The sequence below is a fragment of the Eptesicus fuscus genome, chromosome 10, assembly GCF_027574615.1.
Source record: "Eptesicus fuscus isolate TK198812 chromosome 10, DD_ASM_mEF_20220401, whole genome shotgun sequence".
Classification (NCBI taxonomy): domain Eukaryota; kingdom Metazoa; phylum Chordata; class Mammalia; order Chiroptera; family Vespertilionidae; genus Eptesicus; species Eptesicus fuscus.
This window is the reverse complement of record NC_072482.1, coordinates 16,396,537-16,423,986: the sequence shown is the minus strand read 5'-3', so window position 1 is coordinate 16,423,986 and position 27,450 is coordinate 16,396,537. Positions and strand designations below refer to the sequence as shown.

The window sequence follows — 27,450 nt, the reverse complement described above, 5'->3', positions numbered from 1 at the left end:
AGGGACCCGCTGACGATGAGAGTCCTGGTCTTGTGGCTCATCTTCCTCTTCACAATTACTGAGGGCAGTGATGGCTTCTTTGGGGTGAGTTGGCTTATGTCCTGTTTTTCCTCTCTACCTCCTCCCCTATTTCCTTTGGCACTTCTAGAATCCATCCCTCTCTAGGTAACTGAACCCACGAAATGTAATAGACTCAGAATCAGAAGTTCTGGGTTCTTGTCTCAACATTAGCAACATTAGCTGTGTGGCCTGGGAGCTTAGATGACTGAACTGAAGAATGAGGATCTTGGACTAAACCATTGGAAATCTCTTCCAGCTCAACTCATCCACTCCTATGGCCTCTTTGATAGAGAACAAGCATAGAGATTGGCATTAGCTAACCTTGAACTATCTCATTCCTGTCTATACATACTTTCCTGATGCTTTTATCTAGGGTCACAGTTTTAACATTCTCTATACTCTGGTGACTCCCAAATTTATATTTCCATCTCAGGCCTCTCCCTTGAACTCCACATTCATATACATACTACCTACTTGATATCTCCAGTTGGGTGCCCAATAGGCCCCTCAACGTAAATGTCTCCTATTAAACTCTTGACTTTTTTTTTCTCACCAAACTTATTCCTCATTTTCTATCTCAGCAAGTGGTATCCCCATCTCTCCAGCTGCTTAGGCACAAAATTTATTTTTATGCTTGATTCTTCTCATAATCTGTATCTAAACCATTGGCTCTTTTTTGTTTGTTTTGGTTCTATCATTAAAATATATCCAGAATTTAAACACTTCTCACCACCTCACTGGCTACTATGTTGATCCACACTTTCTCTATCTCTCACTGGTATTATTTGAGTAACTCCTGGAATGCTCTCCTTGCTTCTGTGCTTGACTATTCCCAATATGGCTGCAGGACTGAGCCTTCTGGAAAATAAAGTAGAGCATGTCTTTCCTCTGTTCAGAACTCTCCAGTGGGTTCCGATCTCACTGAAGTAAAAGCTAAGCCCTTGCCATAGCCTAAAAAGATCTATACAACCTGCCTCCCCAGAGATGCTCTCTGACCTCACTTTCTGCCCTCTTCCCTTCACCCCCTCCCTTTAGCTACTCTGGCCTCCTAGCTCTGTCTTCACATGCTGGGCATGTTCTTATCTCAGGGCCTTTGCATGTGCTGTTCCCTCTGCCTGGAAAATTCTTTCTCCAGGGATCTCCAATTCCCTACGCCCTTCAGGTTTGTGCTAAATACTTGCCTCAGTGAAATCTTTTCTTGCCATCTCCCCACTGTCCCTGACTTGGATTTTAGGTGCAGGATTTCAGTTTATTGGGGAAATCCAACAAGGCCTTATGAAGTACAATGTTACAAAGCCTTGCCATAATTCTTCTTTTTTTCCTTTTTAACAGAGAAATGATGGCATCAAAACAAAAAGAGAACTCACAGTGAATAAGAAAAAGCACCCAGGTGAGACACTGCTGCCAAGAGAATGGGGTTCTAATCCCAAAAGTGTTTCTTACTGGTTGTAGGATCATTGGCACATTATTAAACACCCCAAATCTATAAAATGAAAATAACAGTAATCCCTTCTAGCAAAGCATTTGTGAGGATTAAACAGTATAACAGAAGCATAGTATCATGCACCATAGCTGGCAAGTTGCTGCTCCATATTCTTCCTTTCCTTCCTTGTCTTGATCCCAACAATGCAATTAATGGGCCCAGCCCTCAGTCTGTGGTCTGAAATTTAACTTGTGAATTTGATGTTTTAAGCACTGAACGTGTTTCTTCATGGAAACAGTGATGCACACTGATGGTTGTTAAGTTCATGGGTCAGTTCACAAGCCTTTCTTTGGTAAATTTGCCAAACAATGACATGCTACAGTGCCATAGAACTTACCACCATGTGAATCTAAGATTCTTTAGAAAAAGTGAAATAAAAATTTAAGTTGGACTGCCATGGATACATTTTCCCTGACAGTAATAATACAGCTAGTATTTATCAACCTGTTACTATGTGCCAGGCATCATTTTAAATGCATTACATGATTTCAATCCTCACACTGACCTTCTGAATTAGGTGCAATGGTCATCTTTATTTGGTGAAATTAAGGTATAGTGCTAAGGAGCAGGGGTCATGACTCAGGCCCAGTCAATCTGGCTCCAGATTAACATTTAATATTCCCTGAGTTTCAGGTGTAGGGCATAGTAGTTGTATGACTTACATAGTGATCCCCTATGTCATTCTATCTGGCCCCAGAACCAGTGCAATGAGCCCCTGACAATGTGACCAAGGTCAACCGCTCTCTCATTCCATACTTCTTACCTGCTTGGTCTGTAGGAATGGAATCCTACTAGCTCCCCCTACATGGGGTGACTCCCAAGGCCTGGGCTGAGGTTCCGGATTGCAAGGAGATGGGGTCAGTAAGTGATGGAGCTGAGGCTCTATGGTGTGAGATGTGGGAGTTTCAGCAGACAAGGGTCTCTTGTAAATGTCCTGGGATATGCCTCAGCCTCAGCTAGCCTCCTGTTACCCTCTTGATTGCCTTATGAGAAGCTTGAATCGAGTCAGCGGCTTTTCTTCACTATAAATCTCCTTTCTGCCTACCCCCTAAGAAATGGGACAGTCTCATAAAAGCTCCTCATGTCATCTGTCCCTGCAAAAGCACAGTGGTGTCCTGAGAATCTATTAGATTTCTAAGAAATTTTACTGCCAATGGCAATAAAATGAGACCAGGATAAAAGGATGTTCACCTTTTGCCTCTCTTTCTCTAAGGTCCTCCACATCCTTAATCTTGGGTCCAGGGAGGATCTTGAAATACCATGGTACTTTGTGTTAATTCGTGTGACTGTACCTAAATCACTTCTGGTCGGAGAAGACTCATAGGACTCTTCTCCCAGCCAAAAACACTTACCAGTCTCTCCTTATGGAAACAAAAGGTGCTGCTCAGAAATGATAAGGTGGACCTAAAGCGTATGATAATGAATGAAATAAGTCAAACAGAGAAAGACAAATACCATGTGATTTTACTGTTTTGTAGAATCTGAAAAACAAAATGAATGAACAAACAAAATAGAAACAGACTCAAAGATACAGAGAACAAACTGATGGTTGCCTGATGGGAAGGGGGTTGAATGGCTGGGTGAAAAAGGTGAAGGGATTAAGAAGTACAAATTGGTAGTTATAAAATAGTCTGGGGATGTAAAGCACAGAACAGAAAATATAGTCAATGTAATAACTATATATATAGTGTCACCTGCGTGCAAGACTTACTGGGGTGGGGGTCATTATGTAAGTCATACAATAGTGCACAACTGCAAATAATATAATATTAAATGCCAACTCTAATTGAAAACTTTTTTTAAATGGAAAAGAAACCTAAAAAATGATAAGGTACAAATGAGGATATGTAAGGGCTCAAGAAAAGTTTGGTTTGCTTTTGAATTTGATGTAAATACATTTTTATAGGAGAAGGAAGGGCTCTTTGGAGGAGAAAGTGTGAGATTGTCGTTTTATACAGAAGATACTTCAAGGAGACCAGAGCTGGGGGAGGTGAAGAGAAGAGTGGCTAGGATTTTCTCACCTCTTCTCCCTTCAGTCTTGATGCCTTGATGTGTTGTCTCTGGATGTGTCTGGAGGAAGTGCGTCTAGTCAGGAGGGCAGTGCAGGCGTGGGTCAGAGAGTGCGGGAGCAGCTGGCTTGGCAGAAGTGGAGGGTGGACATTGTCAGGCACATGTGTGCTTGTCCTGGATGCTCATTTTTAGTCAGTGTCTGGGTGGGCAGAAGTCAATGACAAACAGTGTGGCATCATCCAGGACCTTCAGGCTGAATCTGCTGATAGTCCCTTGGTCACTGCTTCTGCAGTATTTCCCTCCCAGACTGAGATGGGAGGGGTCTGACGGTCTTCCTGTCTTTACACCCAGTGCAGGAATATGAGCTGTTGCTTCAGGTGCCCTATAGAGATTCCAAGGAGAAAAGAGACTTGAAGAAATTGCTGAAGCTTCTGAAGCATCCATCATTATGGCTCCATGGGCCAATGAAGATCATCAGAGCGAAGGCGACCACATGTAAGCCAGCTCGCTGGGGACAGAGATTGGAAGTGGGGGAGGTGGGCATATCAGTTGGGATAGGTTAGGTTATGCTATGGAAACGATCATCCCTGCAGCATCTGTGGTTTACAAGAATAAGTGTCATTGCTTCTCCATACTACATGTCCATTGCAGGTTGCAAAGGGGCTGAGACTGTGGTGGTCACTTGGGGACCTAGGCTGATGAATCAGACACTATCTCAAATACAACCATTCTGATAAATAAATAAATAAATAAATAAATAAATAAATAAAAGGAGCACTAGAGGGTTTGGCATTGCCAGTTAAATTTTCTAACTCAGGAATGACACACATTAATTCTGTTCATGACTTATTGGTCAGAGCTGGTTCCATGCCTCCACCCAACCTCAGGGGCCAGGTTATGCAATCATGGAAGTCAGCAAGCAATATCTGGCAAACAACGCTAATGACCACAATGGTGGGTCTCAGAGAAATTAAATGCTTTGTTGAAAGCAAGAGTTCTCCAAGTGTGCTGCCCTGTCCGGCAGTAGCAGCAGCACCAGGGCTCCATCATTCTGCCTTTTGATGAGAAATACTTGCTTCAGATTCTAAGTCAGAGCCGAGGATCAGAGTTCAGCAGTAGTCGATTCATTAACCAGGCCCTGTGAAACCAAGCTGTGTTTTTGTGTGCGCAGACTGTGGCCACCAGAATGGGGTTCTACGGTGTGCCTGTGAAGATGGCTATACCTGGTTTCCTCCTGCATGCCTTGATCCCCAGAAATGCTACCTTCACACGACTGGACCACTCCAGACTTGTGACTGTCATCTCAAGAACCTCACCAGGAGTGTCAATTTCTGTGAGAGAACAAGTAAGCACATAAGGATACCAGGGGGGAGCTCTGGGCCGGGGTCTCTCCCACCCCCGCATGTGATAGAGAGGGAACTCTAGCTCTTTGCCCACGTGTTTCTCTGTCTCCCCGAGCAGAGCTAGTGTTTGCAGGGAGATTGAAGGACACTGATGACATCCCCGCTAGGTTTGGCTGGACACAGAGAGAGCTGCTTTGGTGCAGAAAATTCAGGAATGCAAGTTGGTATTTGGGCACCACTTCAACCTTGCTCCAGCTCAACTCAGCTCAGCAAATATATGCTTCTTTGGAGATTTAACAAGATTCACTGAAATCCCAAGTCGGGGAACTGCTTGAGTAAATACAATTTTTCTCCCTACCTTCTTTTCACCTCTTTCGCCAACATCAATTTTCAGAAAAGCGAAGTCTAGAGGTATGAGAGCAAGGAGGAATGTATAGTGATTTTACTGAAAGTAATGCTCGAAATTGCCAATGAATATGTGTACTGAATGCAATACCAAAACAAAACAAAATTTAGCTTTGGAAACCAGTGGGAGCTGAGGGAGCTCCTGTTGGCTTAGGTGTATGTTCAGTGGATGATGAGGTGAGCTAAATGATGTGGGCTCCGGGGCTTGAAAGACTTTCAGAAGTTTTCCCAAAGTCTAGTCCAGTTTTCCGGAAGCTCTGGCTTTTGGTGGAGCTGAGCAAAGAGTGAGAGAGGACATTAAATAGTTTCCTGGGTATCCCTGGCTCCCTTTCCCAGGACTGCAGCAATTCAGGTTAAGGCGACATGTATTTATTAAGCACCATCTTTAGGCCCAGATTGGGGGGAAATTCTGGCAGGTCACAATGAAGCATTTCTCTTGTGATCAATGAACTCGCAGGCTACGTGGGGAGGCCAGGATGTTGATGCAAGGAAGACCATGTCATTTCTTCAGCAATGTTGATGAAAACCTACATTTTGGGCCATGTCTGATCCATCATCAGACAGAAATCACACTTATAAGAAGCTTCCCAGAGTAGAGCGGGGGCACACATACATGAGACATGTTCATAAATATATGTGCAGGTGCAGGAAGTATAGGGAGCTATGGATAAAGTCCTGTAGGAATTTAGAGGAGGGAAAGACTCTGTATCTGGGGAGCAGAAAAAGCCTTGGAGAGGAGATGCTTTGACTAGGCCCTGAACAAAGGATAAACAAGCTATGTCCAGACAGAGATGGGAAACAAGCAGTCCCAGGGCAGAAAAGCAAGGTAAGAAAAAGATAGGTATAAGCAAGGGGTATGTTGGAGTTAGCAAATAGTGATTTTTTTAAAAAAAATTTTAATAGGGCAATCTTTAAGCTAGATGGGGATATATTTCAGTGTGAAGTGACTGCCTATTTATTTATCATTATTATTTTCTTAAAATATATTTTTATTGATTTCAGAGAGAAAGGGAGAGGGAGAGAGAGATAGAAACATCAGTGATGAAAGAGAATCATTGATCAGCTGCCTCCTGTATACCCTCCATGCCCCCACTGGGGATAGAGCCCACAACCCAGGAATGTGCCCTGACTGGGAATCAAACCATGATTTCCTGGTTCATAGTTTGACACTCAGCCACTGAGACACGCCAGCCGCTCTATTATTATTATTTTAATCATCACCCAAGGACATGGTAAGAGAGGAGGGAAGGGGGAAGAAAGAGAGAGAGAGAGAGAGAGAGAGAGAGAGAGAGAGAGAGAGAGAGAGAGAGAAACAATGTGAGAGGGAAACATTGGTTAGTTGCCTTCCACATGCTCTCTGACTGGAGATCAAACCCACAACCCAGATATGTGCCCTGACCAAGAATTGAACCGGCAACCTTTTGGTGCACAGGAGGACATTCAACCAACGGACCTCCTCCGGCTGGGCTGACTGCCTTCTAAATCACATATGAGTGGCCACGCGTTTTCCTACTTATAAGGTTGCCTGGATTATCAGTACTTTCCCCATAATGTTCCAAATCCACGACTGAAATTTCTGGTTGCATGCTTCCTATATTACTTTAGGTGAACATTCACCATAAAAATACATTGAAAGATTAATGTTGAAAAAATGGGCTCCAAGTTGTACTTCTGTAATTCTATGCTATAATAAAATCAAGTGAATAATTTTTATATCTATATGTTTTTCTGTTTCTCATAGAAGTTTGGGGCACTTTCAAAATTAATGAAAGATTTACAAAAGACCTTCTGAATTCATCTTCTGCTATATACTCCAAATATACCACTGAAATTGAAATTCAAGTAAGTACCTTCTACTTATGGCATAAGAAATTGTTGGCTAAACGTAAGTTCAGATGTTTCCAATTCAACATGTTTATTTAATACTTATTCTTAATCACTCATTTTCAATAGATTATTACATAGTAGTTAATCACTCTGCCTGCCCACAGCTGACGTACTTTGAACATTTTCTTTCTTAGGAGAGTTTAGCAATTGAATACTTTTCACGTCTTTTGTGTTCAGTTTTGTTCATTTACTTGGGTAATATTATGCCAAGCTTCTTGGTTATTTTCCGTTTTTTTATCTGTCAAAAGAAACTTTTTATGATCTAAGCTCAATTGTCAGCATCTGGGATTTATTCCATAAAGAAGCCTTTCTTGTTAGAGGCTAGACAGAGTTACTGAGCAAAAATTCTGAACTTTATAACGAAGTCACATAAAACTAGATCAGTGTGCCTCCGCTAGGATGAGGTACGGGTGTGGGTTTCACTGAAGACATGCACAAATCCTTGGCTCAGTTTAAGCATCTATAAAAATGGCTCATTTGGGGGAAGGATAAAATAGATTTTGGTTGAATTTATAATATTATCTGGCATCCAATTCATCCTTGAGTCTAAGCAGTTGATTCTTCATTATTTATGAGCAATGTCAAAAATAAATTATGTGCATGTGTGTACATTCTCAATTGTCTTTTTAACTATATTTTTATAACATGCAACTACCTCCTGCTGTATCTTTTTCCTTTGCTCAGTGTTTCTGTTAGTTTATTTAGTGTCTGCATCCATGTTTTGCTCAAATGTTTTCCTTGTGTGGGGACAAAAATCAACATATCTACCTTTGTTTGTTTGTGTATTTTTTTTGTAAGCTTAAAGAAGCATACAAAAGAATTCAAGGTTTTGAGTCAGTTCGTGTCACTCAGTTTCGGTAAGTACCACAACGCCCAAATCAAGGCCATCCCTAGATTTACGCATCAGTCCTGAAGAATGCCTAGTGCTGTTTGCCAACTGTCTTTGACAGAATATAGGTCAGACCTGCTCTTTATAGTCTGATTCTTATAAAATCTGGACAAAGTCTGAAGGAGAAAACCTATATTCTTATGTAAGTGAGCTTAGGAACGTAAATATTAGATGGTATTCTCAAAGCTATGGAGCAGAGAATAGAATCGGAAACCCCAATTTAGAATTTAGAAGGAAGCAGAAGATCTTGTGTGTGTGTATGGGAGGGAGTGAGGGGTAGGGATGAGGGTTGTAGAGGGATGGATTTTCTTCTATAACCTCAGCGGGGTATGGTGTATCATTGGGAGCCAGAAGGGAGCCTTGGGTAAAATCGTATATTTTTGTGTAGATATCATGCATACACCATAGCTCAAAACCCCATAGTCATTGTCTACAGCAAACAAAGAGATATTTAGTAAATCATTCTTTTGTTTATATTTTAATTCCAGAGTTATTTGGTTAGTTAGCCATGTGTGCATTGATTACCAGCTATTTGTAGTCTACTTAATGGAGGAAGTGGCTTAGAGGTCAGAAACCTTGACTTCTTATATGATTTTTTCACAGTTAACTTGAACAATAGCTAGAGGAAATTTTCATTTGCCATAAATATATTGCACTGGGCATTATCCTTTAGTTACTTATGACTTTATAATGTCTCTATAATCCAATGCTAGGGAAAAACACCATTTTTTTCTTAAATCTATGTTTACATAATTAATCATTTTCCTGTTTGACTTTGCTGTCATTAAACTCATAAACAAAACTGAAACCTGATCATAACAATTTTTATATTCATTATTCATATTTTTCTTTTCTGTTGTCCTGGTTTTCCTTTTATATTTCTAACACATATTCCATCATATATATCTTATAAGCTGTCTCCAATAATTTGTAGAGAAAATCACAGTTAAGATAGCCATAAGTCTATAAAATACAATGATTTTTTTCTCTTTACTATATGAGTTAATTTCTCACTGTCTCCATTTGATTATTTGTTGAACAGGATTGTTAATATTTGTGGAAACTGATTTAACCTAATTAAATCAAATGAAATAATAGGCAGAAAAACACTTTGTAAAGAATTAAAAGGGTCATATCAATGCAAGGATATTATGCCCAACATTACATAAAAGGGTATTTGGATTTATTTATACATGTGAGTGGTAATTCAATGTATTTGAGATTTGGCATATCAGAGATTCTAATACATCAATTAATAAATTAATAATTACCTGACTCAAATTCTCCTTGGGACTCAACTCCCTTATTACAAAATGATGATAATATAGTGTTCACCTCATAAAATTATTGCAGAATTAACTTAATTAGTACATGTAATCTCACTTGTTTTCATAATTTTAAACACAATCTGTAAGTTGATGGTTTCTAAGTGTCTTGAGCTTTGGCCTCTCTCCTAAATGTCTGACCTAAATATCCAATTGCCTATTACCATCTCCACTTGATTTTCTAGTAGGCATGTCAAACGGAATATGTTGAAAACAGGAGTCCTCCAACTCTGCTCCTCATAACCTTAAACCTACTTCTCCCATCTCAATTACAGCGATGCCATTTTCCCAGTTGGACAGACCCAAACCCTGGAGTCATCCTTTAACTTTTTATTGAGGTATAACTTACATTCAGTGATATGCTCTGACTTTAAATATACAGATTAGCAAACTCTGACAAATGGTGGAGTGGATGAGGGTATGGGGGGGATAAATGGTAATGTGAAAAAATAAAATAAAATGATTTGTCACTGTAAAAAAGAAAAGAAAAGAAACTCTGACAAATGCTTGTACAAGCTACCACCTATCAACACAAAACATTTCCATCACCCTCAAAGTTCCCTTGTGCCTCCTTCCAACTAAGCTCCATGCCCACCTCTACCCGCACCAGAAATAACCACTGATCGTATTTCAATCAGCAAAAGCTAGTTTTGCCTATTCTAGAACTGCACATAAATGGAATCACTCAGTGTGTAATATTTGTGTGCCTGGCTTCTTTTGCTCAGCATAATATCTGTGAGATTAATCCTTGTTTTTTTGAGTATCAGTGCTTCCTTTCTTTTTATTGCCCAGTAATCCTCCATTGTATGCATGTACTACAATTGGTCCATTCCTTGCAATCATGCTTGACTGGTTTCTTTCTCAGTACCTGAAATCTGCTCCATTAGCAATTCCTGTGGCTCAGTCTTCAAGTACAACATGAATCTGACCACTTCTCTCACATGCTGCTACCCAACTAGTTCTTGCTATCATCTCCTCTTTCCTAATCAGCCTTTCTGCTTCCCTCCCTTCTGTCTATTTTCTACAGCAGCCAGAGTGATTATCTTAAACAATATATCTGATCATGTCACTGACTTTTAATAAAGAATAAAACCTTCTAATAAAAAATAACATTCAAACTCAAAGGACCTCTATGATCTGGTTCCTGGCTACTTCTCCAACATCATCTCCTACTCATCTCCCTCTCACACATTGAACATTAGTTATGCTAGTCTTTCTTCCTTCCTTTCCTTTTTTTATTTTGTCTTCTAACTTAAATTGATTTTATTCAGCTCTTAACTTACTCTCACTTGAGGTTCTTAAAACCCACATTGAAACCTTTAAGCATTGAAAAGCACTCCCAATTGTTGACCTGAAACCTAGTCTTTAATTTGTCACACTCATAGAAATTTTCCTGTCTCAGGCCCTTTGCATGTGCTGGCATACCACACCAGTGGTCTTTGCATCACTGGCCTTTTCTTTTCATTATTCAGGCCTTATCTTCAAAGGCCCTCCACATAGAGAAAGCTTTCCTGACCAGCCTTATTGAAATGGGCCCCATATCTATCTGCTATTCTTATCACTGTACCTATCTGACATAACACTTAACAAAAAACAATATACACTGAGTGGCCAAATTATTATGATCTCTGAATGCATAATAATCTGGCCACTCAGTGTATATCCTATACAATAAAAGGCTAATATGCAAATTTTCCCCTCGACCAGGAGTTCGACCAGCAGGCAGGCCGGCTAACCGCCCATGTCCCCTCCCCCTGGCCAGGCTGGCCGGACCCCCAACTCATGCATGAATTCATGCACCGAGCCTCTAATATATATATATATATATATATATACTGAGTGGCCAGATTACTATGCATTCAGAGATCATAATAATCTGGCCACTCAGTATATATTACATAAATTAAATAAATGCTTATATAGAGAGGTTATTTGTCTTGTCTTCTTTGCCAGAATGTAAGCTCCATGAAAGCAGGGACCAAATCTGTTTGATTTATTCCCATGGACCCAATGCTAGGCCCTGAATGACTGAATAAATTAATCTCATTTTTTTTTCCCACATAATCATTAAAGAAGTGGAAGCATCCTTGCTGGGTATGAAGTTGTTGGCTCCAGCAGTACCTCTGAGCTGCTGTCAGCCATTGAACAGGTGGCTGAGAAGGCTGAGGAAGGCCTTCAGAAGCTGTTTCCACTGGAAGATGACTCTTTGAGAGTATTTGGAAAAGGTAACACTAAATTCCCACCCTCTGCCTAGGTGAGTCCTTTAATTAGTTGCTCATTCGTGTCTTTAGGAGGTAGATTGGAGAGGTTTCTGATACAGAATTATTCTAAGACTGACTTTCAGTAGAAACAGGCAACTGTTTATGTTGAAACAAAATTTCAGTCTGACTAGTTCAGATCCTTGCTAATCGACGATCTGATCTCCACTGTAAATGCTGTGGAAGACTGATTTCACCGCAGGCTCTGATGGAATGATTCAGCAATAGTTTACTGGTATTCATGTTGAAATATCTCTGGAGTTGGCAATTCCTGAGTAATAATTCAAGGAACCAAGGAAAGAATGAATATATCTAGGTCTTTAACACTCACACAGACATACACACAAACAAACAGAGACACACACACACACACACACACACTACTTCTTTCCTTCAGATATTTTTCCCCGTTTACTTCTTTACATTCAATCTTAAATCTCTGCTATCAAAATGTGTTCCACCTTCAGCAACACTCATTCAATAAATATCTACTAAGAGTTTAAAGTGTCTAGGCACTTAGGACACAGCAATGGGGAAAACAAACCAAAAACACAGCTCTTGTTGATCATCCATTCAAGGTCTCCTTTTCCCAGTCCCAATCACGAGGAGACTGTATTATTAAGGGTCAGCTGCAAGAATAACTAGTGTCTAGTCACAATGTGAGAAGCTTTTACAGGGTACAAAGTAGGATATGTCACCCCAAAATGGCAACTGCCCATCTTTTAACCATATTGTTACTGCTTTGTTCCATAGCATTTTGAAGATTTTTCTGGTTTTCTAGCATTCCCTTAAAGAGTAAAAATATTTCCTGGGAATGGTCATACCCTGTCTTATTTTCACCTAACACATATTAGTTGATAGCCCACTAAAAGTAAGATCGTTGGCAAAGGTCAGACACCTGGAGGGAGAAGGGCCAGACTCAGAGAGGGTAGGGCATGGAGAAGGAGAAAAGGGAGGTGATAGGGCTGAAACTGGGCATCAAAGACAAGCTTCTCCTACTCCTGAATATTTCTGGGTATTGTCTCTAAGAATATGATTTCTAATGCACAGCTATATGGTGCATAGAGAATGCCAGGATATTCAGAGACATTTTCCCTCTCTGTTTCCATTCTCTTCCAGTTCAGTGTAATAGCATTGCCTTTGGATTTGGGTTTAAGAATGATGAGTATACTCTTCCCTGTAGCAGTGGCTACACTGGGAACATCACAGCCAAGTGCCAGCCCTCTGGGTGGCAGGTCATCAGGGAGACATGTGTGCTTTCTCAGCTGGAAGAACTGAAGAAGGTAAAACGTTTCTACCTTGTAGACTTGCCCTAGTTTTGAGTTTCACAGTGGGCACCTACCACTGAGCATGGCTAGGTGGAGGGTAAAATATATCAAATTGTTTCATTTGTCAATATTCAGAACACGAGGGTGACATCAGACCCTGGTAAACCCAAGGCATTTGGGCATGAGTAGCAGAATCTAGGAGGCAGCTGAGAAGGTCAGAAAGTGTCAGAGTTGATGGTTTTGATGTGGAGTGGTGCTGCAATAGAGTGAATAAATGCTGAAGGAGTCTGCAATAGATGGCAGAACAGCAATTAAGCTGGACTCAGAAGTCCAGAAAGCCTGGGAATCAAAGACCCAAGTGAAGGTGTGAGTCCAAAGTTATAGACTTAGTACAAGTGAGAATGTCAGAAACCAGGGCAGGAGTTGGGATTGGCCAAAGGTGAGCCGTATAGAGCAATAGAACTGCAATAGATACTAAGGGTCATCTGGTTTATCAAACTCCTTTTATAGATTAGGAAATGAAAGACTAAGGGACTAACAGTTGGTCCCTCTGGTAGCAATAGTGTTGAATTATAAACATGGTCCTTTGATTCCCAGTCCAAGACTGTGACCTTCACATGATGCTGTCTTTGGAAAGTTCAAGTACTTATGACAAGGCAGATATATAGAAGCAAATGGTGAGGAATTAGAAGTCAAGTCACAGTAAAGAGGGACTCCAAGACTAGTTCACAGACACTGTTCTGCAGATAGATCTCCATAGTGAGCAGAATTTCTGTCCTAGCCCGAGATTCTGCTAGTGCAGTAGGGAAACTCAGAAAGGTATATCTTAAAGGACTGTGGAATGTTCACTTCTCCCTCTTTGGACCTCAGTTTCCTTATCTGTAAACTGGGGAGGAAAATTGGACCAGATGGCCTCTGGGGATCTATCCTTGCTCTTGCCTTCTTTGCCTCAGATATGGACATGGACCATGTCTATGTGAGGATGTGAGGGTGAGGGCAGGCAGATCCCAGGTACCTTGGGCAGAGAACAGCACTGTCAGCCAAAAAGAGCTAAAAGGAAACCATATAGGATCTGAATTCCTTGATTGACTTGTTTTGACTGAAAGGGAATATCCCTTCTTGGCTGCCTTCCAAGCTAGCCCAGAGTAGTGGAAGCATCTGGAAGTTTTAAGGAAGAAGTAAAATTCCAAAAGCAGTGGTGAAGTGTGTTCAAATTTCCCTATATGTCCCTCTGTCTTCCCATCCTACAACGATGTCTCAGTATAGTACAGTGATTCTAATAGGATTTAGTGCTGCTTCCTAGCTGGGTACAGCTTGGAAAGTCACTGAATCTCACTGAACACCAGTGTCTGTATAATTAGGATAATAATTCATCTGAAAATGCGTTTTAATAAATCTCTTCAAGTTTCTATGTTCTTAATGGTACCTAGCTCAAAGGATGGTATAAGAATTAAATCAACGAATCCCATTTAGCACAGAGTAACAACTCTGAAATACAGAAAGCACTGAATGAAAGCCATCGTGTTATCATTGTTATATAATATCCTACATTATAATGCACCGTACACGTTAGTGATGTAGCCCAGAATTCTGATTTAAATTTGATGAAACACAAGCAAATGTTGTTTTTTTGGTAGAACTTAACCATTTTTATTTCTAGAATTTCAGTGTGATTGCAAGCAATGCCACTGAGGCAGCCATGTCATCCTTGGTGCGAAATCTTTCAGTCCTCATTCAGCAAAACCCATCAACCACAGCTGGGAATCTGGCTTCAGTGGTGTCAATTCTGGGTAATGTCTCATCTCTGTCACTGGCGAGCCATTTCAGTGTGTCCAATTCAACAATGGAGGTATGGTCTGCCTGTGCTTGAAGGGCCAATTTATTGGTTATTATTATTTAAAAATTTGTTTTAATTATTCAGTTACAGTTGATATTCAATATTATATTATTCTCAGGTGTACAGCATAGTGGTTTGACATTTATATAATTTACAAAGTAACCCCCAATGCCATACATAGTTATTATAATACTAGAGGCCCGATGCACGAAAATTTGGGCAAGAGTGGGCCTTCCTTCCCCTGGCTGCCAACACCGGCTTCCCTCCAGCACCTGGACCCAGGCTGGCTTCCCTCTGGCCCTGGCTTCATCAGGGAAGATGTCTGGAATGATGTCCGGAAGATGTCTGGTCTAATTAGCATATTACCCTTTTATTATTATAGACTACTAACTATATTCCCTATAATGTACTTTACATTCCTGTGACTATTTTGTAACTGCCAACTGTACTTCTTAATCCTTTCACCTTTTTCACCCAGCCCCTATCCCCCGCCCATGTGGCAGTCATCAGTTTGTTCTCTGTATCTATGAGTTTGTTTCTATTGTGTTTGTTCATTTGTTTTGTTTTTTAGATTGCACTATAAGGGAAATCACATGGTATTTGTCTTTCTCTGTCTGACTTATTTCACTTAGCATAGTACCCTCTAGGCCCTTCCATGTTGTTGCAAATGGTAAGATTTCATTCTTTTTATGGTCAATTAATATTCAATTTTATATGTACCACATCTTCTGTATCCAACCGTCTATCAATGGATACTTAGGTTGCTTTCATATCTTTTTATTTATTAATTATTTATTTAAAAAAATCCTCACTCAAGTATATTTTTCCATTGAGTTTTAGAGAGACTGGAGAGGGGGAAGAAAGAGGAGAGAGAGAGGGAGACAGAGAGAGAAACATCAATGTGAGAGAGATACATAGATTGGTTGCCTCCTGCAGGCCCCTAGACCTAGGGGAGGGATAGAACCTGTGACCCTTCAGTCCATGTGCCAATACTTGAACCACTAAACAACACTGGACAGGCTGCTTCCATATCTTGACTATTGTAAATAATGCTGCAGTGATCATAGGGATGCATATATCTTTTAAATGAGTGTTTTGGATTTCTTCAGATATATATCCATAAGTGGGATTGCTGGGTCATATGGTAGTTCTGTTGTTAAGTTTTTGAGGAAACTCCATACTGTTTTCCATAATGGCTGCACCAATTTGCAACCCCACCAACAATGCACGAGGGTTTTGAAGGGCCCACTAAAGTAAATAATGCTGCAATAAAACTACTTCATAAGGAGGGATGACAAAAGCCTGAGTTGGAGGGGTACTGTTGAAAAGACTGAAGAGCATGTAACAGCCTTTGTGTGATTTTTACTGCTTCCTCTGCCATGTGCAAGGACCTCATGGGATCAACTGTGTGAATTCAAAGTAACAGGGAACATCCTCTAGGCAGGTTGTCCAGGCAGCATGTGGCTTAGAGAAAGGAAAGAGCCTCTGTGCCCGATGCCACTGTGTTGACACAGGTGCCAACTCTTCAATACAGTCTGCAGTCGTTCTTTCCTGTGGGCAGGAACTCTGGCTTTAGTCATTTATACTTTAAGAACTTCCTCTTTTTTTGACTGGGAAATCCATGCTTTGGTTTGGATTTTTAAAAATTAACTTAAGCCCTAGCCAGTTTGGCTCAGTGGAGAGAGCGTCGGCCTGAGGACTGAAGAGTCTCAGGTTTGATTCTGGTCAAGGGCACATGCCTGGGTTGTGGGCTCGATCCCCAGTGTGGGGCATGCAGGAGGCAGCCGATCAATGATTCTCTGTCATCATTGATGTTTCTCTCTCTCTCCCTCTCCCTTCCTTTCTGCAATCAATAAAAATATATTCTAAAAAAATAAATAAAAATTAACTTAAAATTACAGAAATAAGACTTGGTCACTAAAAAAAGTTCAAATAAGCAAAAGGAAAAAAAAAAGATCTGTAATCTGGTCACACTAGAATAGACACAGCTTACATTTTAGGTATCCTAGAGGAATGACAAGTGACATGTAGCAGGTACTCAATAAATATTTATTAAATAAATATCCTTGGATGTATGCATTTTATGTTAAGTATGTAATATTTTGTAGAATTGGATTATATAATGTATAATGTTACATAATCACACAATTATACTTAACCTCATATAAGGTGACCATTGTGTCAGAAATGACACTAAATATGAATAAATTAAACTCCCTGAATCAAAGAAAAGACGCTCAGATTTTTAAAGTTTGACCACGTGTTGTTTGCAAGAGACAAACTAAAACTAAATGACATAAAAAGGATAAAAATTAATTAAAGGGGAAAATAGAGCAGGCAAACAAAGGCAGAGGATCCTGGAGGCAGCAGAAGAAACGAGCTATGGGATCCTGGGCCAGAAGCCACAGAGGGCTCGGTTAGGGTAAATTCTGGCCCAGAGTGATAGACACTGGGAACTAGAGTTCTAAGAAAGACAGAGGATGATGAGGGACAAAGTGGCCATTGTCAAGCACTGATTTGGAAAAGGTATTTCTCAAACTAAGACTGACCATTAAAACCGACGGCAATTCAATATTTCCTTGTGCTTGCCTCCAGTTTTTATGGATTTTTACTTTATATTTCTCTCTTCTATTAAACAAAAATAATTAATACACATGAATTAAAACTTGAACATCCATGACATGAATTTAGAACTTCTGATGTTAGCAAAACAAGCATAGCATGGGAAGCAGTTAACAGTCATGTCACACTCTTTGAGCTGAGGAGCAATGCAGTCATGTTTGCCGCCTCAGGGGAAGGAAGAGCACACCACTGCAGCCCAATGGCAGGATTCGTTCTCATCCATGCCGAAACCTTGGCATGCCCATGAGTGCCCTGGGGCAATCACCCTGCAGCTGACATGATCCTGTTGACCCACGTTTTTTAACCCAAACCTTCCACTTGCAGAACAAATGAGCTGAATTTCACTGATGAGTTTTAATGTGATCATCAACCGAGCCAATTCTCAGGGCAATTTTCCTTTATTTAGTACTAATGACTATCTACTGTTAGTCCCCTTGCCCTTTTATTCAAAATACAAACTGACTCGCTTTCTTGCATTTCAGGATGTCATCAGTATAGCTGACCACATCCTTAATTCAACATCAGTAACCAACTGGACAGTATTACTGCAGGAAGAAAAGCATGCCAGCTCCCAGTTACTAGAGACATTGGAAAACATCAGCGTTCTGGTACCTCCAACAGCTCTGCCTCTGAATTTTTCTCGGGAATTCATTAACTGGAAAGGGATTCCAGTGTCTGAAAGCCAACATAAGACAGGTTACAACTATCAGACTGAAATGTTCCCCCCAAATACCTCCATTCCCATCAGAGGCCGTGTGTTAATTGGGTCAGACCAATTCCAGGGGATCCTTCCAGAAACTATTATCAGCATGGCCTCATTGACCTTGGGGACCATTCTACCCATTACCCAAATTGGAAATGCTCAGGTCAACGGGCCTGTGATATCCACTGTTATCCAAAACTATTCCATAAATGAAGTCTTCCTGGTTTTTTCCAAGATAGAGTCAAACCTGAGCCAGCCTCATTGTGTGTTTTGGGATTTTAGTCATTTGCAGTGGAATGAGGCAGGCTGCCACCTAGTGAATGAAACTCCAGACACAGTGATGTGCCGGTGTACTCACCTGACCTCGTTCTCCATGCTGATGTCACCCTTTGTCCCCCCTGCCATCATTCCGGTTGTGAAATGGATCACCTTTGTGGGGCTGGGTGTCTCCATTGGAAGTCTCATCTTATGCCTGATCATCGAGGCCCTGTATTGGAAGCAGGTCAAGAAAAACCAAACCTCGCATACACGTCATATCTGCATGGTCAACATATCCCTATGCCTCCTGATTGCTGATGTTTGGTTTATTGTTGCTGCCACTGTGGATACCACGGTCAACCCTTCTGGGGTCTGCGTAGCTGCAGTGTTCTTTACACACTTTTTCTACCTCTCTTTGTTCTTTTGGATGCTCCTGCTCGGCCTCCTGCTGGCTTATCGGATCGTCCTCGTGTTCCATCACCTGGCCATGCCTTCAATGCTGGCTGTCGGGTTCTGCCTCGGCTACGGGTGTCCTCTCATTATATCTGTCATCACCATTGCGGTCACACAACCTAGCAATGGCTACGAAAGGAAAGACGTGTGTTGGCTGAACTGGTCCAGTAGAAGCAAACCCCTCTTGGCCCTCGCTGTTCCCGTGCTGACTATTGTGGCTGTGAATCTGGTGGTGGTGTTCTTAGTTCTTACGAAGCTCTGGAGGCCCGCGGTTGGAGAGAGGCTGAGTCAGGACAACAAGGCCACTATCGTCCGCATGGGGAAGAGCATCCTCATTCTGACCCCTCTGCTGGGGCTCACCTGGGGCTTTGGCATAGGAATAATGGTGGACAGCCAGAATCTGGCGTGGCATGTTATTTTTGCATTGCTCAATGCCTTCCAGGTGAGAATAACCTATCATGCCATCAGGTAACTGGAATAGTTGTAGAGAACTGAGGTTGGCAGGACAACTCTTGAAGCTATCTTATCTCCCTGCCTCCAGCAGAACTGTAACCAAAACTGCCTGGCAACAGTGAATTAAAAAAAAAGTTCCATTTTCCCAACAGTTACTCTTTTACTGAAGCAGAATATTAAACTTCTTCAGTAGCCCATTCCAGCGCTTTAAATCTGCAAGGCTTCACGAGCTAACGTTAATCTCTCTTGCTGCTGACTCAGTCCTCTTTCCCTAGGGCGACCTGTGTGAAAGCACAGAGGGAGAGGGAACTAAATCAAGAGCCCTTGTTGACTCTGAACGGTGCAAAGGTAGTCCCCCGAGTGAGATAGAGCAGAAGCTGGCAAACTGCAGCTAGTGCTGTTTTTGTAAGTAAAGTTTTATTGGAACAGAGCCACACCTCTTTGTTTACATATGATCTGTGGCTGCTTTCCTTATGCCAGCAGAGTTCAGCAGTTGTAACAGAGACTGTGTGACCTTTAAAACCTAAATATTTACTATCTGGCTCTTTACAGAAAACGTTTGCCAACCCCTGTTGCAAAGAATGGGTTTTACATACCCAGTCAGAGAGTGTTTGGGGAGTAGGTGGACAGAGTAATTCCTAGGTTTTGATGAATCTGGAAGAGAGCCTTCAGTCCTGGTTCAATGATGGTTTGCTGGGCCACCTCTGCACAATGACTCAGAACCTTAGTGATGCAGTGCCTGCACGGAGGGTGCTCTGACTGGGAGGAGGAACTTTCAAAGTCCAAGAAAGCCTCTGCCAAGGGTTCCCCAAGGGCTGGACTTGATGGAAAGGGTGCTGATAGAGGTCAACTCCCTCCATTTGTCCTTAGGGTTGGACCACAGTGCCTCTGCCATCAGAGATGCTCAGCAAATGTTCACTTAATGCCTGCCCTAAAGAAAGGCTAAGATATAGAAGCAAACGGAATTTATTTGATTTGGGTTTAGGATGACACAAAGGGGAAAATGAAGCTCTGCATGCATTTAAAACGTTTTTTTTTCACGCAATTTATTTATTTATACATTTGATTAAAATTTTTTGAGTACTTTGTGGCATGCTAGGCATTGTGGAGGTCACAGGGTATCTTTGCCTTCGAGGAGCCCTCAGTCTAGTGGGCAGACAACTCCAATGTTGGGTGATAGAATAGAATATAGTATTACATATGCTTTCTTTTCTGGAAAAAATAAAATATGTGATTTTTTTTTTAGGGTTTTTTCATCTTATGCTTTGGAATGCTCTTGGATAGTAAGGTATGTGTATTAATTTCTCTCTTTATCTCCTAACTGAGACAGCTAACCTTTCCTCTTCAGTTCTGAGGCCCTTATTCATATACTGTAACTGAGGCTAGATTATGGGTAGTTTTGTAATAAAATTCTGTAATTTTACAAAAGGTGGGCTCAGTCAGGCAACAAAGGAACTAAACACTCACTGCTGATGATAAGCTATATGGAACTAATCACAACCTATAATGTGACATTATAGAAAGAAAGAAAAGTATTTTTACTTTAAATTTTTGTAACTTACATTATGGTTTGGCAATCATTAAAGAGCAAAAGTACTTTCCTTAGGGGGAAATTCCCTTTTCTTCCTTTAATTTATCCATTTACTTAGAATATACTGAAAGACATATCTACTTCTATATTTCCAGAGTTTTAAATAGTAAATAGCTTTTAAAATTAAATAACCTAGAAAGGATGACCAATGTAAGTAAAAGATAATAGAAAAAACTCAATAATCTCATTTTATTATTTTTCCCAGGCATTGAGCAATTCTTTTGAGAGCCATAAAGGCAATAAGCTAATAGATACAGGCTTTGTTTTAATAAGAACTAAATAATATTTTATAATTAGCACATGCACAAAACTGCTAATTACAAAAAAAGCAATTTGCTGTTCTTGATTGGCCTAAATAATTCTCTCATTGTACAAATCACATGGTTAGCAAACTCTTCAACTTCAAAGGTAAACTTCAGTTTAGCAATTATTTCCACTTACTAATGTCTAGAATCTGAATTATTATGGCTTTTGCTTCTGTTGTTCTTTGTTTAATTCTAGATTTGTTTACAGATAAATAAAATAAATAGAGGAAGTAAAAGAAGATAAATCATTTCATCAGATACCCATGCTTATAGTCTGTTAGCTTCCAGGAAATACTACTGCTAAACTACAGTTTCAATCTGCAGTTTTGTTCTTGCTTTGCCTATGTATGGTTGTATATGTGCATCTTAGTATTTCTCTGTTGCCCTTACAGCTGCGACAATTGCTGTTCAACAAGTTGTCTCCTTTAAGCTCTTTGAAGCAACCATCAAAGGTAATTATCTCACACTGCCATGCATTCAAGGCACGAAGCTCCACTTTTCCATTTTCCTTTTTCTACAGCCCCATAGAAAGACCGCTTTTGTGTAAACCCCTTGAGTTTCTGTCACCATTATATTCTGGTTATCTGTCAGGTGCCCAGCACATGGTCAATACTCATTATAGAGTTGAGTGAGAGAGGAATTGAATGAATGAATGAATGAGAAGGCATGGAAACCTTCAGGACATTCAAAGACCCAGGTCTGTGGGTGCTATTGTAAACAAATACCTTTGAACAATGTCATTTGCTTTAGTCTGACTTTTCTCCCAACTGCGAGAGTCGGTAAGGCCCTTTCCTCTGCCTATTCAGCTTTCCTATAAACCATTTCCCCCTCTCTAGGAAACTAAAGGGTGAAAAATCTTGACTAACTTCTAATATATAAAATGCAGTCTCTGAATTTTCTCTCTTAAGCTGGTATAACTGTCCCATGCACTTCTGGCTTTTACATCTACAAGCTAACATCATGGCTCGCCACAAAGGTGCCATTCACATAAGGAGAGCATACTTAGAAACAAAAGTACTTGCACCCATGTTTTGTATTTTTGCAGTTAATTTTGACTTTCATCTTTCAGCAAAACACTGAGGGCTTTCAGAAAAGTTTCTAAAGTAGAGATTTCTGTGTTTGACAAAAGTCTACTGACTTAAGTGCATGAAAACCTATGTGGATGTTTAGAGATTTTTACAAGGGACAAAATAACCTTTGAAATAACAAACAGTGAATTAGCTTCTGACATTAAACATTTTTCCTAAGTGTGCATTTCGTAGTAGATGGAGAGCCTTGCTAAAAATTAGGGATCAGGGGCCCACGGGCCGGCAGACCTCCACTGTATTTCTTCCCCCAACTTTTATTTCTTTTTATTATTTTTTTAAATTTAAAATAAGTGGTTACTAACATTTTATACGTTTCAAGTGTACAATTCTATAATACATCATCTTTGTATTGCATTGTGTGCTCACCACCCAAGGGGATCAAATACATGGTGACGGAGGGAGACTAGACGTGGGATGGTGTGCCCTGTGTTTCTGTTACTGGTGGTACAATCTTAGGAAAGTCACTTAGTACCTTTTGGTTTCTATTTTCTCAACCGTTAAAACTAAGTGTTGGACTAGTTCTTCAAAGCAGAAGTGCTAACGTTCTGTGATTTTGAGTTTATGTCTTAAAGAACTGAAATCCCTTGAGCCATACATGTGAAACTAATAAATAATTCACTGCTCTTAAGAAAAGGAGGGAGCTACAGCATATGCAACTGCATTGCAGGAAACCTTACCTTGATAAAGTGAGACAGGACACTCTTCATCCTGCAAAGCAAAGAGAGAAAAATACCCCAATACAAAACAAAACAAAAAAAACAAAACAAAACAAAACAAAAACAAAAGCAGAGATGCCTGACAGTGTCTTTTCTGCCTGTTTCTAACGTAGCGTTGCACTTTTCAGAAGGCCACAGTGGTCAGTGAGGGGTCTTCGTCTCCTGGATTGCACCCTATCTCCAATTGTGTTTTCAAACCAAGTGATAAAATGGAATTTTGTTTTTTGGTTATGTCACTTATTCACTTTAAAACAAAAGTACATTGAGCAGAAGAGATGAGTATTTGTAATTTCCTGAGGGAGTTTGAATGAACCCGCAGCAACTCTGATTACACTGGTTGAGGAATGATGAGAAGAAGTAGAAGAGTTACACTGGGGATGAATCCTCTTATCAAGATTCTCTCATGGGAGAGAAAAGAGAGTGAGGGTGGCAGACACAGAACCATGAGGAGCAGGGAGAGCTGAGTTGCCAGGATGTGAACAAGTCCATATGTTGGGAGAAGCCAGCAAAGAGAAAACAATGAGAGAGGAAGAATAATTGACAGAAGATTCCTGGGAAGTCAGGTTGAGTGGCTGGACTGCAGATGGAGGGATCAGGCTCTTCCCTGACACAGGAAGTTTCAGGCTGGTGCAGACATGGCAACATGTACAAATTGGGGACATGATGTGGGACAATTCAGACCTGGGTTTTGTTTTGTTTTTTAAGTAGGAGACAAGGCCATCCATTGAGCAATGAGCAAAGGGTTGGTGAGTAGAGAATCCTGAAAGCAGTGAACATTTGAATAGTTGGCTGAAGGGAATGGAAGCAGAAACCAATGATGTTCTCAGCAACTACCAGCCCTCAAGCCACCAGAACTCTGTGGGGACTCACAATGAGGTTTCTCTCAAAATCCTCCCCCGGCTGAGGGCTCAGGGTCTCTTCTTAGACCTTCCATTGTCCCAAGCCACATTCTACAACTCTGAGCCAAGAGTCAGACTCTAGTGACCTCTACAGGTATCCTCTCCACAAAGAAGGGGTTTATTTATCCCTATTTCCAATGGCTCAGGTCCTGCTTTCAAGCAACAGCACCAATATGAGATGTTAAATTAATGAATAAATTAACGAGTGGGTAAAGGACATAATGTGTCTTAATACTTTTACCTGTGCCAGTAAGTGCATGCTGTTTATTTTAAATATTTTATTTCAGTTTGATAATTTTTTTCAATTTTATTATTATTATTATTATTATTATTTTTATATTTCTTTATTGATTAAGGTGTCACATATTTGTCCTCATCCCCCCATTCCCATCCCACACCCCTCCCCACGGATGCCCCAACCCCCTGTTGAACTTAACCATTGGATAGGCTCATATGCATGCACACAAGTCCTTTGGTTGATCTCTCCCCCCTCCCCCCACCCTCCCCTATCCTCCCTCTGAGGCCCGATAGTCCGATCGATGCCTCCTTGTTTCTGGTTCTGTTCTTGTTCATCAGTCTATGTTGTTCATCATTTCCCCTAGATGAGCGAGATCATGTGTCCCTAGAGATATACTTATAAGAACTGAATGTGAGACGAGCAATAATAGTTATGTTGACAGGCAAATGAATCAGTCTGTAGTGAGTTTCTTTCTGGACCAACAGTTCTTTTGAGACCCAGTTTCAATGTCCACCAGTTCCTTATGTGTACATGTCAGCACTGACCCCTCAGCTCTGGATGGTGGACAAATGGTGGTAATGGAGGTCCGACTCCCTCTGGTTTGGTCTTGGCTGGACCCAGGGGCACGGCTTCACCCGGACTCAGGGGCACGTGGCCTCACCCAGACCCAGGGGGCGCGTGGCCTCACCCGGGCCTGGAACCCAGCCTCACCCGGATCCAGGGGCACACGGCCTCAACCAGACCCAGGGGCGTGTGGCCTCACCCAGACCCAGGGGGCGCACGGCCTCACCCGGACCCAGGATCCAGCTTCACCCAGACCTAGGTGCGCGCGGCCTCACCCGAACCCGGGACCCAGCCTCACCCGGATCCAGGGGCACACGGCCTCACCCGGACCCGGGATCCCGCTTCACCCAGACCCAGGGGCGCGCGGCCTCACCCGGGCCCGGGACCCAGCCTCTCCCAGATCCAGGGGCACACGGCCTCACCCGGACCCGGGATCCGGCTTCACCCGGAGCCAGAGGAGCGTGGCCTCACCTGGACCCACGGGCGTGTGGCCTCACCCGGATCCAGGGGCACACGGCCTCACCCGGACCCAGGGGTGCGTGGCCTCACCCAGACCCAGGGACACATGGCCTCTCCCAGACCCAGGGGCACGTGGCCTCACCCGGACCCAGGGGCGCGAGGCCTCACCCGGATCCAGGGACACATGGCCTCACCTGAGTTTGATAATTTAGTTTAAAAATTTTTAATTCTGTTTAGCCTCAATGACAAAGGAGGAATTTTTCTCAAAGAGATTTGAATACTAAGAGGAGGCAGAATAAAACAAAGCTTTACTGGAGACCATTTTTTACTAGAGGTATTGTTTTTCCAGCATAGGTTTTTCTAGTGATAAATATGTGAACCATGAAATGTAAGCCTGGGCATGAAAAAGGATAATGTATCCTTCAGAGCTGTTTTTTAGTTTGTTAGAAATCCCAAGAATATACAGGAGCAAAAATTCACTTAGAAATAAGTTTTAAGCCTTTCAAATAGATTAAAGCAGAATAGACAATAAAGAAGTAAGAATTCAAATTTCTTAAAAGGATAATAATGTACCATGTAGCTAGAATAAAGGATTGTTAATGACATCAAGAAGTTAGGAAATGTTCACTGTCACCAAAAGGATACTATTAATGCCCAAATGACTCATTTTTCTTTTGTGCAGCAAAACTCATCAGAATTATTTGCCAAACCCAAACTTGCAAAGTCTTTCAACCCAGTGCAACACAAAGGTGAGTCACAATAAACCAAAGGATATAAAAGGTAGGAAGAGACTATGAATACATCAAATAAAGAAAACTCAATGGCCACTTTTAACATATATATATATATATATATATATATATATATATATATATATATAAAATTGATTTCAGAGAGGAAGGAAGAGAGAGATAGAAACAGAAATAATGAGAAAGAATCATTGATCGGCTGCCTCCTCCACACCCCCCACTGGGAATTCCGGCCCACAACCCAGGCATGCGCTCTGATCGGGAATTGAACTGTGACCCCCTGGTTCATGGGTTGACGCTCAACTACTGAGCCATGCTAACCGGGCTCAATGGCAACATTTTAAAAATTCATGTGAGAAGTGTGAGAGTATCAGCCAGCTGTGTGTCCAGAGTTTGTCTGAATGGTGTTCAGGGTTGACACAATAATATTGGGGATTTGACACTCCTGGAGATCAGTGACTATCACGTTTAATTTCATCACAAAATACTAGTATCTTCTCAATTAGATAGTATATAAATCTGTGACATTGATCACTGAGGCCATGACGTGTGGTTAAACTAACATCAATTGTGTCCTTACCAGAGAGTCTCTCATTCTGTGCCAGCTGCTGAGCAGTGGGCATGGACCAGGTGCTTATGCCTTAGTGTTGGACATATCCTCCTCCCTAGAGTGTTCCTGGAAAAGGAGGAACCACCATCTGCTTTGGGGGAGAGAGCACTGTCCCCTCTGTCTATGACATTCCTTGTTTCTATGCTCAGATATTGGCTGTTGCAATTATTGGCTGCTGTGAATGACACTGAGCTCCCAGAAGATTGGTATTTAAGCATTGCAAATAGTTGCAGTATTGCTGGAGGAGAAGGGAGCATGCAGCATCGAGGCTGAGGGAGACACCACGTTACAAGTTAAGCTGAAGTCATACTTAAGAGTCCCATTTCATGTTAAAATTACATTAGTACCTTATTAAGGTAGGGAAACAGGCAACTCATTTAGATTCCAATAAAAATTATTTGAATTCAATCTCCAGATGAAGTTCAAGTGTCTGAATTTGAAGATACTTCTCTCCCAAAATGTTTAATGTGCTCATTCAGGAGCCTTGGGTCCTAATATTATTGCCACCAGCCAGTCTGAGGGCTTTTGACAAACTTCTTTACTTTTTGGATTTTGTTCCTCATCAGTAAAATGAAAAACAAAACAAAAAACACATGAAGAGATCGCTAAGGCTCCTCCCAGTAATAACATTCTGTGATCTCAAATCTGCTTTTTCTCATTTCCCAGCATTATCTGAAAAGCATGGTGCTTCTCTTGTCAAACGAGAGATGTCTGACAAACCCCAGTTTCTGTGGCATTAATGAAATGCTGTTCCTGTTGACCGGCTGTATTCTAGATCTTTCCCTACTGTCTTCCTAAAACTGTCCAGAGTTGTAAGGAATTGTATCGGCTTCTTTTCATTTTGGTCTCATGTTTGATTCCAACTTCGTAGCCAGAGTTTTAACCATCTTTTTCCTCTCTTAGGCACTTATGTATTTTCTCATACTGGTGAGTCCTCAAATGACATCATGCTAACTCAGTTTTTATCAACTGAGTAA

The 27,450-nt window shown here is 41.2% G+C and overlaps 1 protein-coding gene across 2 annotated transcripts; it reads left to right on the top strand.

Annotated features, from left to right (window-relative positions):
• On the top strand, positions 1–27,450 carry ADGRF1 (adhesion G protein-coupled receptor F1). 2 transcript variants are annotated; one of them, XM_008153306.3, is made up of 14 exons: positions 1–84; positions 1,393–1,450; positions 3,905–4,048; positions 4,725–4,898; positions 7,043–7,143; positions 7,987–8,045; positions 11,476–11,627; positions 12,780–12,943; positions 14,589–14,777; positions 17,870–19,243; positions 20,501–20,542; positions 21,543–21,602; positions 25,797–25,863; positions 27,377–27,450. In XM_008153306.3, exons 1-14 carry the CDS (start codon positions 16–18, stop codon positions 27,448–27,450), a joined length of 2,727 nt encoding a protein of 908 aa, XP_008151528.2. In that variant the 5' UTR covers positions 1–15. The 2 variants fall into 2 exon arrangements, with proteins under 2 accessions (XP_008151528.2, XP_054578462.1); XM_054722487.1 differs by lacking the exons at positions 25,797–25,863; positions 27,377–27,450 and adding exons at positions 9,678–9,740; positions 22,081–22,230 and having other exon boundaries at positions 16–84.

Excerpts from the sequence above, each read along its gene's own strand:
- ADGRF1 (XM_054722487.1), top strand. The coding sequence starts at position 16 with ATGAGAGTCCTGGTCTTGTGGCTCATCTTCCTCTTCACAATTACTGAG. Across the intron at positions 4,899-7,042 it reads CAATTTCTGTGAGAGAACAA|AAGTTTGGGGCACTTTCAAA; the intron begins GTAAGCACATAA and ends TGTTTCTCATAG. Across the intron at positions 7,144-7,986 it reads CCACTGAAATTGAAATTCAA|CTTAAAGAAGCATACAAAAG; the intron begins GTAAGTACCTTC and ends TTTTTTTGTAAG.